The sequence below is a fragment of the Suricata suricatta genome, chromosome 13, assembly GCF_006229205.1.
Source record: "Suricata suricatta isolate VVHF042 chromosome 13, meerkat_22Aug2017_6uvM2_HiC, whole genome shotgun sequence".
NCBI classification, from domain to species: Eukaryota; Metazoa; Chordata; class Mammalia; order Carnivora; family Herpestidae; genus Suricata; species Suricata suricatta.
The window spans coordinates 34,007,637-34,021,409 of NC_043712.1; the positions used below are offsets into that span (position 1 = coordinate 34,007,637).

At 47.7% G+C, this 13,773-nt stretch overlaps 1 protein-coding gene across 2 annotated transcripts in view; it reads left to right on the forward strand.

Moving 5' to 3' along the window:
• Positions 1 to 13,773, forward strand: part of FBXO10 (F-box protein 10) — a 50,797-nt gene that overhangs the window by 18,537 nt on the left and 18,487 nt on the right. For both annotated transcript variants that reach the window (XM_029920852.1, XM_029920850.1), the window contains exons 2-3: positions 6,582 to 7,172; positions 10,143 to 10,976. In XM_029920852.1, coding sequence (XP_029776712.1) covers positions 6,588 to 7,172; positions 10,143 to 10,976 — 1,419 coding nt within the window. In that variant the 5' untranslated portion in view covers positions 6,582 to 6,587. The remainder of the gene's footprint in view (positions 1 to 6,581; positions 7,173 to 10,142; positions 10,977 to 13,773) is intronic.

The following is a 13,773-nucleotide window of genomic DNA, read 5'->3' on the forward strand; positions in this document are numbered from 1 at the left end:
TCTAGGCATCGGGCATCGTGAACACGAACATCAAAAAAGAGACAGCCAGGATTGTGGATACTTTATGATAAAAAGACACAATGCCACTGGTAGCCTTGCTAAAGGGATGGAATCTGAGCCTTCTCAAGCCTCTGGATCCGGCTGCCCCTATGCGGGAAATACAGACGATAGGGTAACAAGTAGGACTCTTGAGAAAGCATGCAGTCAGCAAGATTCAGACTGGAAATTGGTCAGATGGGTGAGGTTCTTCAACAGACAACTTGTAAAAAAAAAAAGGGGGGGGGGGAGATGGACAGGGAACCTGTGGGTGGAATGAGAATCAAACACACATCAAGCTAAAAACCTGAGCACAAAACAAATCCTAGTATCTAAGGATATGCACTTAGGTGGTAAGGGCACAAAGACCTAAGGAAGTAATTACTACAGAATCAAGAATATGTGTACCTTTGTGGGGAAGATTGGAATGGGGCACACGGGGAGGCTTCTAGAGTGGCTGATAAAATTCTGAGTTTTGTTTTAAGATCTTATTTTTTTTTTAAATAATCTTGAATTCACAACCCCAAGAGCAAGAGTTGCACGCTGCACTTAACTGAGCCAGCCAGGCTTCCCAAAATTCTATTTTTTGATGTACATAGTGGTTAGTAGGATGTTTGCCTTGTAAAACAATTCACTAAACTATACATTTGCTCTGTGTAATTCATTTTGATTTACACTTTATTTTTTTTAAGTTTATTAATTTTGTGAGAGAGCACGCTTGCATGAGCAGGTAAGGGAGCAGAGAGAGCGGAAGAGAAAGAGAAATTCCCAAGCAGGCTCCATGCTGTCAATGCAGGGACCATACTCACAAACCGTGAGATCATGACCTGAGAGGAAACGAAGAGTCAGAAGCTTAACCAAGGGAGCCACCCAGGTGCCCCTTCATTTATACTGTAAAAAGGCTGTGACAGGGGCACCTGGGTGGCTCAGTCGGTTAAGTGTACAACTTCGGCTCAGGTCAAGATCTCTCATAGTCCATGGGTTCGAGCCCCGCATCGGGCTCTGTGCTGACAGCTCAGAGCCTGGAGCCTGCTTCAGATTCTGTGTCTCCCTCTCTCTCTACCCCTCCCCTGTTTGCTCTCAGTCTTTCTCTCTCTCAAAATAAAATAAAGACATAAAATTAAAAAAAAAACAGGCTGTGATAGAATAGTTCTCAGGTAGCTGTGGGAGGCCAGAGGAGGCACTGAATGTCTGAGGTGTTGGAAGAGTAGCATAGATGGGACAAATGTCAGTGGTGAGGCTCAAAAAATAGACAAGCTCATGCTCTGTCATCTGTTCTAGGTTTTATCCTGGAAGCCATGGAGAGCCATTGAGGAATTCTAAGCTGACCAGTGGCATGACCAGGTTTATATTTTAGAAAGGTTCCTTTGGTGGCTGTGTGTGAAATGGATTAGATGGAGGAGGCAGGACTGGTTCCAGGGAGACCAGCTGAGCATCGGCCGTGGTAATCCAAACTAAAGATGGTGAGGCCAGAAACAACATGGCGAAAGAGTGTGGGGAGAGGAAAGGGCTAATTTGAGAGTGCTTAAGGAGGTGGAAATGCAGGACTTGAAAGACTGTCTGAGACAGAAGTAGAAACCAAGGTTTCCCTAGGTACCAAATGGGGAGGTGGAAGATGATGGAGCCGTTAATTGGGACGTGGACTACCAGCAGTAGAACAGGGGTGAGGTGGGGAGGGGATAATCTGTACTATTTTTGAAATTGAGATAGTCTGCATACAGTAAAATGCACAGAACAGAAGCATACAGTGCAGTGAGTTTTTTCAGATGTCTGCCCCCATGTGGCTGACATACCAGTGAAGATGTAAATATTTCCTTCACTCCTGAAGTTTCTTTGTGACCCCTTCAAGTGCTGCTCTCATTTTTTTAAGTTTATTTTTGTTTTTGAGAGAGAGAGAGAGAGAGAGAGAGAGAGAGAGAGAGAATCCCAAGCAAGCTCCACTCTGTCAGTGCAGAGCCTAAGCCAATGCTTGATCTCATGACCCGTGACATCATGACCCGAGGCAATCAAGAGGGGGAGGCTCTTCAACTGAGCCACCCAGACACTCCAAGCACTCCTCTAATTTTTATCACCATAGATTATTTTGTCTGTTTTTGAACTTCAGCTAGGTGGAATCATACAATATGTTGTCTTTTGTGACTGATTTCTTCTTAACATATTTTTGTGGCTCCCTGTCTATCTTATATATCAGCAATTCATCTCCTTTAACTACTAAAGAGTGCTGCATTGCATGAATACACCACAATTTATCTACTCTTCTGGTGATGGCCATTTGGTTTGTTTCTAGTTTTTTGTTTGGTTATTTTACTATTATGAGTAAAGCCTCTGTAAATATTCTCATATAAGTCTTTTCATAGGTGTATGTTTTCATTTCTCTCCAGTAAATATCTAGATCATAGCATAGGTGTATGTTTAACGGCAGAAGAAACTACCAGTTTTCTAAAGTGATTGTAGTATTTTATGCTCCTACCAGCAATGTATGAGAGTTCTGGTTGCTTCCCGTCTCGGGTGCTTTAATGCTGTCAGGGCTTTTAGTTTCAGCCATTGAAGTGAGTGTGACACACGTCTGTCATGATGGCCTTAATATAAATCAAGTAATGAATACTAATGATGTTGAACAGCTCTTCTTGAACTTATTGGCCATTTGTTTTTCTTTTGGGAAGTTTCTGTTCAAATCTTTGCCTGTTTTTTGTTACATTTTTTAAATTATTATTGTTGAGCTGTGGGATTTCTTGATCTATTCTGGATACAAGCCCTTTGTCCTGTGCATGCACTGCAAATATTCTCTCCGTTTCTTTCACTTGTCTTTTCATTTTCTTTCTTTTTTTTTTTTTTTTTGAGAGAGAGAGAGAGTTTATGCACATTCATGGATGAGTGGGGGAGGAGCAGAGACAGAGGTGGAGGCAGGGGAGAGAATCCCAAGCAATCTCTGCACTGTCAGCACAGAGCCAAACACAGGGCTTGATCCCATGAACTGTGAGATCACAACCTTAGTTGGACTCTGAACTGACTGAGCCACCCTGGTGCCCCAGTTTTTTCATTTTCTTAATAATGCCTTGTGCTGAGCAGAAAATTTTAATTTTGAGATAAATTTTAATTTATTGATTTTTGTCTTTTATGATTAGTACCTTTTGTGTTCTCAGAAATCTTTGCCTTTCCCAAAGTTGCATATTTCCTTATGTTTTCTTCTAGAAGCTTTATAGATTTGTTTTTTGTGCTGAGGTCTAAAATCAGTCTTAAATTTTTGTATATGGTCTGTGTCAAAGGTTCATTTTTTTCATATGATGAAAAGGCTTTTGTTTATCCATTGAATTGCATTGATATTTTGTCAAAAGTTAATTGCTCTGTACACATATTTTCTGTTCTGAACTCCATTTTCCCCATGCCCATACCACACTGTCTTGTGGCTGACGTGTTGAGGGAGTCTAGATTATGTTGTCTTTTTGTTGTTGTTTTTGTTGAGTGTTAGGTTGTATTCTAACAGTTCAGTTACTGGCAGAACCCTTTGATCCTACCTGGCTTGCTTTTATTCTTCCAATTTGAATATGTTCCTGTGGCATATACTTTCTGAGTCTCACACTGAGACTGGACTGGATTTCCGTTAGCTCCCACCTCTGCATGATCTCTAGTACCTGCCATGTACCCCATAGCAGGCGATCTCACTAGGTCCCATAAAGGCTTGCTCTGTGCCTGTGCAGTCCAGCTTTGAGCCAAAACACTGCCCACCCCCCTCACCCTGCCTCACACATTCCAGGCACTCGAGCATCACAGAACTCAGATCTGCCTTCTCAGTGAGACTGCCACTCTGCTTGGGCACCCTCTCTCTGCCCCACTATGAGAAGGTGCCCTGAGTGAAAGCTAGAACAGTCACATGCTCCCCTCCTGTGTTTCCCTTCTCTCCAAGATTACAGCCCTGTGCAGCTTGCTGTTCAGAGCAAGCTTGGTAGTTTTTTTTTTTAAGTTTATGTATTATGAGACAGAGAGTTGAGGGGAGGGGCATAGAGGCGGGGAGAGAGAGAGAATCCCAAGCAGTCTCCATGCTCAGCATGGCGCCTGACACGGGGCTTGATCTCATGACTGTGAGATCATGACCTAAGCCAAAATCGAGTCAGGTGCTTAACCAGCTGAGGCACCCAGGCACCCTCAGAGCAACTTTATAGTTTTTCATGGCAGGAGGTAGAATCTAGTTTGTTATTTTGTCACAGCCAGAAGTGGAAGTTGAGATTCTGTTTTTGGATACAATGCTGAATTTTTAGTATCTGTGGAAGATACAAGTAGAAATGCTCAACAGGCAATTGGGTGGTCATTTGTGGAAGGCCTGAGAGAGACTATTGAGGCTGGAGATTCAGATTATATAGTTGAAGCCAAGGGATGTGATCACCTAACTATATTTACCTTCTTACAATAGTTTGAGAAGGAGGGGAGAAGACTTTCCTGGGGGCGCCTGGATGGCTCAGTCTTAGGTTAAAGCATCTGGCTTCAGCTTGGGTCATGATCTCACAGTTCATGAGCCCTGCATCGGGCTCTCTGCTGTCAGCTTGGAGCCTGCTTCAGATCCTCTGTCCCCTGTCTCTCTGCCCCTCCCCGTCAAGTTCCCTCTCTCTTGCTTGTTCTCTCAAAATGAACAAATAAACTTAAAACAATTTTTTTTCTCTTAAAAAGCCTAAAAGGTATGTATAGCTAAAGAAGGAGGTGAGGAACAGGACATGGGTGTCACAGAGACCCGTTCACACTGTGAATAAAGCAGTGTTCCTTTGAGAGAGTGACAGCCATCAGGAGCCCAGCCTTTGCTCTGTAATGCTTACCAGTCCAGAGCCCTGCCTTTCTCCAGTGCTCCTGAGGACTTACCAGGTGATCGTTACAGAAGAACCTACCTACCCAGGCCCTCATACTAATCTGTAGAGTTAAAGTCGCACCTGTCCTGATGAAGCTCAGGGTCTTGCAGACATAATCACACATTTGTGCTTCCAGCCTTCCTGGGCCTAGTTTGCTGACAGGTATGATCATCACTTTCATAAAATGAAGAGGAAAACCAAGGCCCTGAAGAGGTTAACAAGTTGATTACAGTTGGCTGTGAAGCCTGCCCTGTTTCCCGTTTTAGTTCCTAGTTGTCTAGAGGCCTTATAGGGTTTCAGACTTGGAAGTCGTTCTAGGTCATCTAACACAGTCCCCTTGTTTTTTAGGTGGGGAAGCTGACACTCATAAATGAGAGGGCTTAAGCTAGGTATAAATGACAGAGATTCAGTGAAGCCAACTTGAGCAAAAGGAGAATTTATCACAAGAGCACAGAGCTAGCTGATGGAATTCAAAAAGCAAGGATAAAGCTGAGCTTTAAGCATAGGCTGGAGCCGTGACCTGGAGTGCTGTAGAGAAATTAGGATGGTTTCTGTTTTTTTCTCTCCTCATTTCTTTGTCTTTGATTCATCCTTCTTTCAATGTAGACTGGCTTCTTCTGCCCCTCTCCCCAAAGAAAATGGTCATTAGCAACTCTTCCTGAGTTTACAGCTCAGGAAAGAAGTCATTCATTCTCCATTCAGGAAAGAAGTCAACCTGATTCTAGAATTGCAACTCCTATTCTGCAGGAGATTTCAGTGGCCAGAGCCCAATTCTATGCTGCCAAGGGCTGGGGAGTAGTGTTGTTCCACAGACAGAACTACCAGGGAGCTCTGCATCTCTAAACATGTAGGGTAAATTGTGGGTGGGGCAGAAAGCAAGGGGGCAGATGGCTGGGCAGCCAGCATGGCATATGTTTAGGACACAGGGTTGCATCAGGGACCAGCAGCAGAGCCAGGACCAAACCCCACAGTCTGACCCAGCGGCGGTCTCTCCTGAGGCTGCCTCACATGGAGGTACAGTGTAATTATGTGATCCGGTAGTGAAGAGAGGCAGACAGACGGACACACTCACTGCCTCAGTTCTCATTCCCCTTGCTGTGAATAAATAGAGGTAGGCTAAAATCCTTAGGTTCTCCCTCCCTGGGATCTAGGTGGTCCAGAGCTCTAGGACCAAAACAGTGAAAGGTGGGTTCCCTCTGTAGTAGTCCAAAACCTTGTTACAAGTCATAGAAACCCAGATCGAACTAGCTTGAACAAAAAAAGGGAACTTATTAGAAGGCCATTGAGAACCTCCTAAAAGTGAGGAAAGAACTGCAGATTCCAGGGTGGCTTCCGGAATCTGGAATCAGCACCACCAGGACACAGGTACATGTGATTGCTTTGTTTCTTTCTTTTTCAATTTTCATCTTTCGTCATCTCATCTCTGCCTGGCTCCAGTACCACAAGGTTTTTTCCACAAGTGGGAAGCATGGCTGATAGCAGCGTGGGGGTCGTATCCTTATAGTTTCTGATCAAGAGAAAAGAGAGTCTTGCCTGCTGATTCCAAGTAGAACAATCCCAGAGGAGGATTCTGAGTGAGGGGATGGAGCTCTGTGATGGACCAGGCTTTGTCCTCCTGCACACCCTTGGGGTCATGAGAAGGCAGGGAATATTTTGAGAAGAGGAACTATAAGCAAGGTCAACAAAAACGTCTTTTGTATTTGCTCCCAGGTGACCATGGAGGCTGGCGGTCTCCCCTTGGAGCTGTGGCGCATGATTTTAGCCTACCTGCACCTTCCTGACCTGGGCCGCTGCAGCCTGGTGTGCAGGGCCTGGTATGACCTGATCCTCAGTCTCGACAGCACTCGCTGGCGACAGCTGTGTCTGGGATGCACCGAATGCCGCCACCCCAACTGGCCCAACCAGCCCGATGTGGAGCCTGAGTCTTGGAGGGAGGCCTTCAAGCAGCATTACCTTGCCTCCAAGACATGGACCAAGAATGCCCTGGACTTGGAGTCCTCTGTGTGCTTTTCTCTCTTTCGCCGGAGGAGGGAACGCCGTACCCTGAGTGTTGGGCCAGGCCATGAGTTTGACAGCCTGGGCAGTGCCTTGGCCATGGCTAGCCTGTATGACCGAATTGTGCTATTCCCAGGTGTGTATGAAGAGCAAGGTGAAATCATCCTGAAGGTACCTGTGGAGATCATAGGCCATGGGAAGTTGGGTGAAGTGGCCCTGCTAGCCAGCATTGATCAGCACTGCTCCACCACACGCCTGTGCAACCTTGTCTTCATGCCGGCCTGGTTCTCCCCGTTCATGTTTAAGGTGGGTCTCCATATCCAGATGGCTGGCCTCTCCAGTCCTGACCCTGAGCTTTGGTCTCCTCTTAGTGGGTTTGCAAACCCTTTTTGTTGGAATTAACAAGTTTTGTCATTGTTCCTAGAACACGCTCTTCTGCACCAGTTGAGAAATGGGAACAGTAACAATCAACATTTCTGCTTTATTCCTGGCAAAACTGTATTAAAAAATAAGCCAAGGACTCAGAACCCAAACTGCTTTGTACTTCCCTTCCCCACTGGACAGACTGGAACCACAGGTGGAGTGGCTAGGTGGGAAAGCCAGGTCTGGGAGTATGCCACATGGCCGCAGGAGGCAAGAGCACCTCATGCCCAAACACAGGCAAAGCCAAGGGAGGCAGTGCAGGAGCAGTGACCTTCAGCACGTCAGCCCCACCCTGTGGGGCAGGATCAAGGAAGGCCAGGCTTTTACCAAGGGTGACTTGAGAGAGGCTCAGGAAATACCAGCCGAACACATCTTCTCGTAACACAGAGCACAGGCTGCATTCAAAGCGAAGTATGTATTGACACATTAGTAGGTCATGGCAGAGCAGTTTACAGTTTTACATTGCATTGAAACGTTGTAATATGTAGACTTTGTACCTAGTCAGTAATAATTATGTTGCCAGTATTCAAACCAATAACAACAAATTGTCTCTCTAGTTTGTAATGATTGCTATACTGCCAGTCATTTGCCGTGCACTGTGCCTAGCATATGCTTTACCCCGATTAGTAAGATGGGTAGCGTCATCTGGTTTTATAGATGAGAAAACTGAGGCTCAGCAAGATGAAGAGACATACCCAAGTCTCAGACTTAGATAGGGACAGAGCTTCGGATCCAGAGCCTATATGGATAATCTAGGTGACTTCCCATCTGTGACTTCATTTGATCCCCACAACAGACATTCATGGTAGAAAGTGGATATGGGATCCTCATTTTGCAGATGAGGGCTACTAAAAAGCTCAGAGATGCTAAGTAACTTTCTCAAATGCATAATTAGTGAAGTCAGAACTCAAGATTCTAAGCACTTTTGAAATCACATTATGCTATATTCTTTAGAAACCAAAAAGCCTACTCTTTGGGCCTAGAACATTTCAGAAGGACTGATGAACGATTCCTGCGTGGGTCTGTAGACCCAGAAGAAAGTTTGATTCCAGACCCTCGATGTTTCCATTTACTCAGAATAATTTGTTGGTTTCAGCCTCTCCTTCCCCCCTTAGAAGTACAGCTGCAGATCTTCATGGGGTGGGGGCCTGGCCTTCACTTCTCTGTAGCCCAGCCCACCATCTGGCTCAGTGCTTGGCATGTATCAGTGCTCGGCCATGATTGTCTTTTAACTGAAAACAGGACAAGGGGCTAGGATGACCTTGCTGGAAAAATGCAAAGGCCAAAGCGATTTCACAGCAGTTTTCAGTGACTTCTGAGGAGAACCCTAGCAATGGCTGTGCATCTCCAGAGAGCTGGCGTTCATGTACAGAGAGGACCAAGTAAAAGACAATAGACTTAAATTGCAGCTAGAAAAAAACAAGTTAGCCATAAGGAGTGACTTATGGTTAAGGCAAGTAAGTTCTGGGCCAGGCTCTTATGGGTCGTCACTGCTAGAGAATGTAGAAACTGTTCATGGGATGGATGTGTCTGGATCACTCAGGGATCATAGAACACTCCCTCATTCTACGGTTCAAATCCATCTGGTGGCATTTAGTGTGAAATCTAGAAACAGTTACTTGTCAGGAACACAGAATGGCTGGGCTTCTCAGGCCTGGGAGCTGAGGGGCTCAGGTGAGTGGTGCTGTGGGGTTCAGCACTCCCGGAGAGGAGTCTCTGTTCTTTGTGTCCCTGACCCCGTGTAATGACAGCTAATTTTTATTAGGTGCCAACTTTGTACCTGGATCTCTGCCTTGTGCTTCCTTAGCTGGTAAGCTCCCTGTTGCAGACAAACGGAGCCTCACGGGTGAAATCCTATCTGGGGTAACACACTTGAAAGAGGCAGAGATGGGAGCACCCCATCCAGTCAGACCCCAGAGCCCATCTTAATCACTGCTCGGTGCTGCCCGGCTGTGGCAGCATACCTCATCCCCCTCATTAGGGACGCAGCCTGCTGTCCTTTGTTGTGCTCCCCCCCTGTGTTCCAGTTGCCACACAGGCTGACTCTTCCCCAGTACCTGTGGCTGGGCATGCCCTACTGCCTGCCCCTGCCCAGGCAGGGCTCAGCCCCTCCTGGCCTGGCTTCTGTCAGCCCACAGGGTTCTGCCTGGCTTTATCCTGAGTTCAGACACCAAGCTGCTGCTCTGTGGGGTGCTGCAGGGCTGAGAGAGGATGGGGAACGGAGAGTGGTCTGAAGGGGTGAGACAGCCCAACACCTGGTGATCTCACACGGCCTTCACATAACCGAGATGCCGAGTTAGGGTTCCCTCGCCCTTCAGGGTTCACAGTAAAGTCTTGCTCAAGTCCCAGCCACTTCTTGTGTTTCTCAAAGTTCAAAGCTCTCCCTGTCATTCCTTTTCATCCCTAGAGTGGTGCTCACTCTCCTGGTTACTGTTAATTCCATTTCATACAGCATCCTTCTGAGCATTCAGCGTCTTCCCTCTTCCCCATCTTCACCCCTCAAAGTTTATATTCTCACTAAGCATTTCTTGAGTATTGGGAGAATTTACTTGAGATTTGAGGTCTTTAGGAAGGGCCCTGTTGCACAGCGTGAACTTTTCTGCCATTAGCGGTTTCTACTCTTGTCCCCTCTCCTTTGGGATTGGAAGGAGGGTAAAAGCAAGAACTCCAAGTTATCCCCCCTCTGATGCATTGCAGCTTCCAGGCCGACACATGCCCTGGGGGGGAAGGAAATAGGATCAGCAGGACAAACGGCCTCTCCGTGCTTCACCCTCCTTAAAGAGCAGTTAGAGTACTGACTAGCAAAACTGTTCTTATCCCTGTTTTATCCACTTTTTCTTTTTTATTCCTCAGACAACATCGGGTCATGTCCAATTTGACAACTGCAACTTTGAGAACGGACACATCCAGGTCCATGGCCCAGGCACCTGCCAAGTGAAGTTTTGCACCTTCAAAAACACCCATGTTTTCCTGCACAATGTGCCCCTGTGTGTCCTGGAAAACTGTGAATTTGTGGGCAGTGAAAACAACTCTGTCACCGTGGAGGGCCACCCATCTGCCGACAAGAACTGGGCCTACAAGTATCTGCTAGGGCTTATCAAGTCCTCCCCCAGTGTATTCCCCACAGAGGACCCTGACTCTTTAATGTCCTTGGACCTGGAGAGCAGGGACCAGGCTTGGAGCCCAAGGACCTGTGACATTGTCATTGAAGGCAGCCAAAGCCCTACCAGCCCAGCTTCTACCTCCCCAAAGCCAGGGTCCAAGGCTGGCTCCCAGGAGGCAGAGGTGGGCAGTGATGGGGAAAGGGTGGCCCAAACCCCCGACAGCAGCGACGGAGGCCTGAGCCCTAGTGGCGAGGACGAGGATGAGGACCAGCTCACGTACAGACTGTCCTACCAAGTGCAGGGCCCACGCCCTGTGCTAGGGGGCTCCTTTCTAGGCCCGCCACTTCCAGGAGCATCCATTCAGCTGCCCAGTTGCCTAGTGCTGAACTCTTTACAGCAGGAGCTGCAGAAGGACAAGGAGGCCATGGCACTGGTCAGCTCCGTGCAGGGCTGTCTCATCCGAAAGTGCCTCTTCCGGGACGGAAAGGGAGGCGTCTTCGTTTGCTCCTATGGCCGAGCCAAGATGGAGGGAAACATCTTCCGGAACCTGACTTACGCAGTGCGGTGTATACATAATAGCAAGGTGCTGTCATAAGGCTTACTCTGCAGACCCATGAGGCCTTCCTGGGTCACTAGGAACATGATTTTGATTGATGAGAGGGCTCCTGTGGCTATACACAGGAAGGCTATTTTTTTTTTAATCATCTTTATATAAGCTTGTAACACACGCTTATATCCATCGTCTGATTTGGACAGAGCAGAAACTATTCTTCCCATTTTATAGAAGAGGAAACAGGGCCCAGAAGGGGAATGTGACTTACTCAGGGTCACACAGCAAGTTAGCAGCAGAGCTGAGACTAGGACTCAGGTCTTCCAACTCCTTTTGCTATGTCATGCTACTTCTCAACCATGTCCCCCAAGTCCTAGGAGAAGGAACAAGGGCTCTTTAGCCTGGATGAGAGAAAATTGAGGGACACGTGATCACTGGCTTTGATCTAAACCAGAAAAGGCTCCCCAGAAGACATGTCTAAGCTGTAGGATGAGTAGAGGACAGCCAAGGAAAAGAGAGTGCCTGTGGTGAAAAGGGGGTTCAGGGTGAGGGCATTCTAGGCAGCCAGAACGTTCTGTGCTGGGGCCTGGGTGCGGGGCTGAATTCAACAGTGTGCTGGGGAGGGGGGTTGGTTGCAAATGAGGCAGCCCAGGCGAGCAGAAGCCACCTTGCTGAGGGCCTGGAAAGCCCCTGTGAGATATGCTGAGAACAGTCCATCCTGCCACTGGTGCGATCACCACGCTGCAGGCTCCTCAGGGCGCCGCAGGACAGTCTGCAGATCCCACAAGCCACGGCGTGCAGGAACGGCCTCTCAGAGGACAGACATGGCCTTGTGGAGGAAAGCATGGCCCAGCTCCTGGGTCTGAGTCTTCCCTCTCCGCTGGTTCGCCAGGAGCATTACCGTCCTCTCCTATAAAAGGGAAATAAGTCTCCCGGACTCACGTCTCTCACTGGGGTTTGTGAGGCTCTGGTACCATAATACTGCCAAGGCGCCTAGTAAGCTGAGGGGCATTGCACACGTGTCTCATGGGAGTCGCATTTAATTGCATTTTGCCCAGCCCACTTCTAAAGAGGATTTTATATGGTGTTACCAGGAAAGCACAGTATCAGCCTACAGAGAATAAAAGATCATGGTCAGATAAAAAGGATGGGTGATAGTTTTACACTCGGGTACTCTGATGATAGATCTGGTCCGAGCCCTTTAGGAGCCCCCCACCTCCCACCGCCTTGTATACTTACTTATTAGGTGTATGGCTTCGGAGTCAAATTCTGGCTCTGCCCTGTATTAGCTGTGTGTCCTTTGGACCAATGATACTACCTGACTCCGTGGTACAGTAAGGATGAGCTAAGGTCATGTCTGGCACATAGTAAGTGCTCAACAAATGTTTTTTGTTTCTTTTTTTAAAAGTCCGGTGTGAGAGGTGCAATGATGGAGGCACCATGGGTGGCATAGGAGCCCAGCCTCAGGGAAGGTCTCTTGGAGAAGCAGTGCCCGGGCTGAGCTTCCCAGGAGGGGTAGGATTGGCAAGGGGAGGCTATGAGACAGTAGAGATGTGTGTGTGAAGTCCTGGATGTAAGAAAGGACTCCACATATTCAGGGAGTTGCAAGTAACTCAGACGGCCAGAGCTTGAGAGGAGGCCATGAGATGAGGGAATCAGCTAGCTGAGGCACAGAGGGCTTGTCACAGATTGGAGTTTGCCCTGAAGGCAATGGGAACTCACTGACAGATTTTAAGCAGAAAATTGTGGTCAGATCTGTAAGTGGAGAGCTCATGCTGTCAGCTTTCTGGGGAATTGAATGGAGGGGAACAAGGCTGGAGGCAAGATCAGTGAGGGCTAATGGAGAATTGTGATCTGGGGACAGGGCAGTCTGGAGAGGTGGGAAGGAGGGCTTTAGGAGGAAGTAGTCAAAGCAGTGAGGCCTAGATTTCAGGCCTGAGTGGCTGAGACAACAGCAAGGCCATGGGCGGTTAGGATGTGGAAAGAGATGCTGAGTTCAGTTCTGGGCATGCGGAACACGGAGCATGTCTGACGGCCGCATAGCAGCTGTCTGGTTACCTGGGTCTGGAGCTTCAGAGAGAGAGGCGCCCTGCCCTGAGGACTTGGGAGCAGGTGGTAGCTGGGAGTCATCGAGAAGGAGAAATGGAAAGTTACACAGCCTTACTCGTAGCCCTTTTGAACTGTTGCTTCCAGAGACTTTGGGCAGGAATTGTGCAGCCTGTAATTCCTAGTGAGTCTCTAGCGAGGAACCTGAAAAACTAATATTCAGGATTTTTTTTCTTAAAAAAGAAAATCCATGGTTTCTCATGAGTACCCAGCATCAGGTACAATTACATGCCAAGTGGCGTTCATACAAGCAGGGAACTGTGGGTGGGGGGTGCAGAACCTGCCGAGCTGGTCCCGTGCCCAGGAGCACAGCCTTGATCTGGTGGCCAGAGGGGAGCCACCCTTCCCTGCCTTCTAGAACCTCTCCAGGAGAGTAAGGCTGGCAGAAAGCCCAGGTGCTTGGGGCTCCACAAAGAAAACTGTGATGTTTTTCTTGCTGTTCTGTGTATCTTATCATTTTTAGTCGAAAGTCAAGTATCTGGGAAAGTAGAGACGGAGGCAAATCATATTTATGTGTGGAAATGGGCATACCTCTTCTCGTGCTGGGCCTTTAGAGGGCCAGGTTTTGGGTCAATCCAGTCGGGATTAAGCTGGTTCGGGTTTTGTGGTTATGGATATCCTCAGCATTCTTCATGTTCTTCTTTACCTTGTGCCGGCTTTTCCCTCTGCTTTTAGGGTCTTCTCTTTGCTCCTCAAAGAGGGGCTGTCTCCATGGCCTCACCCC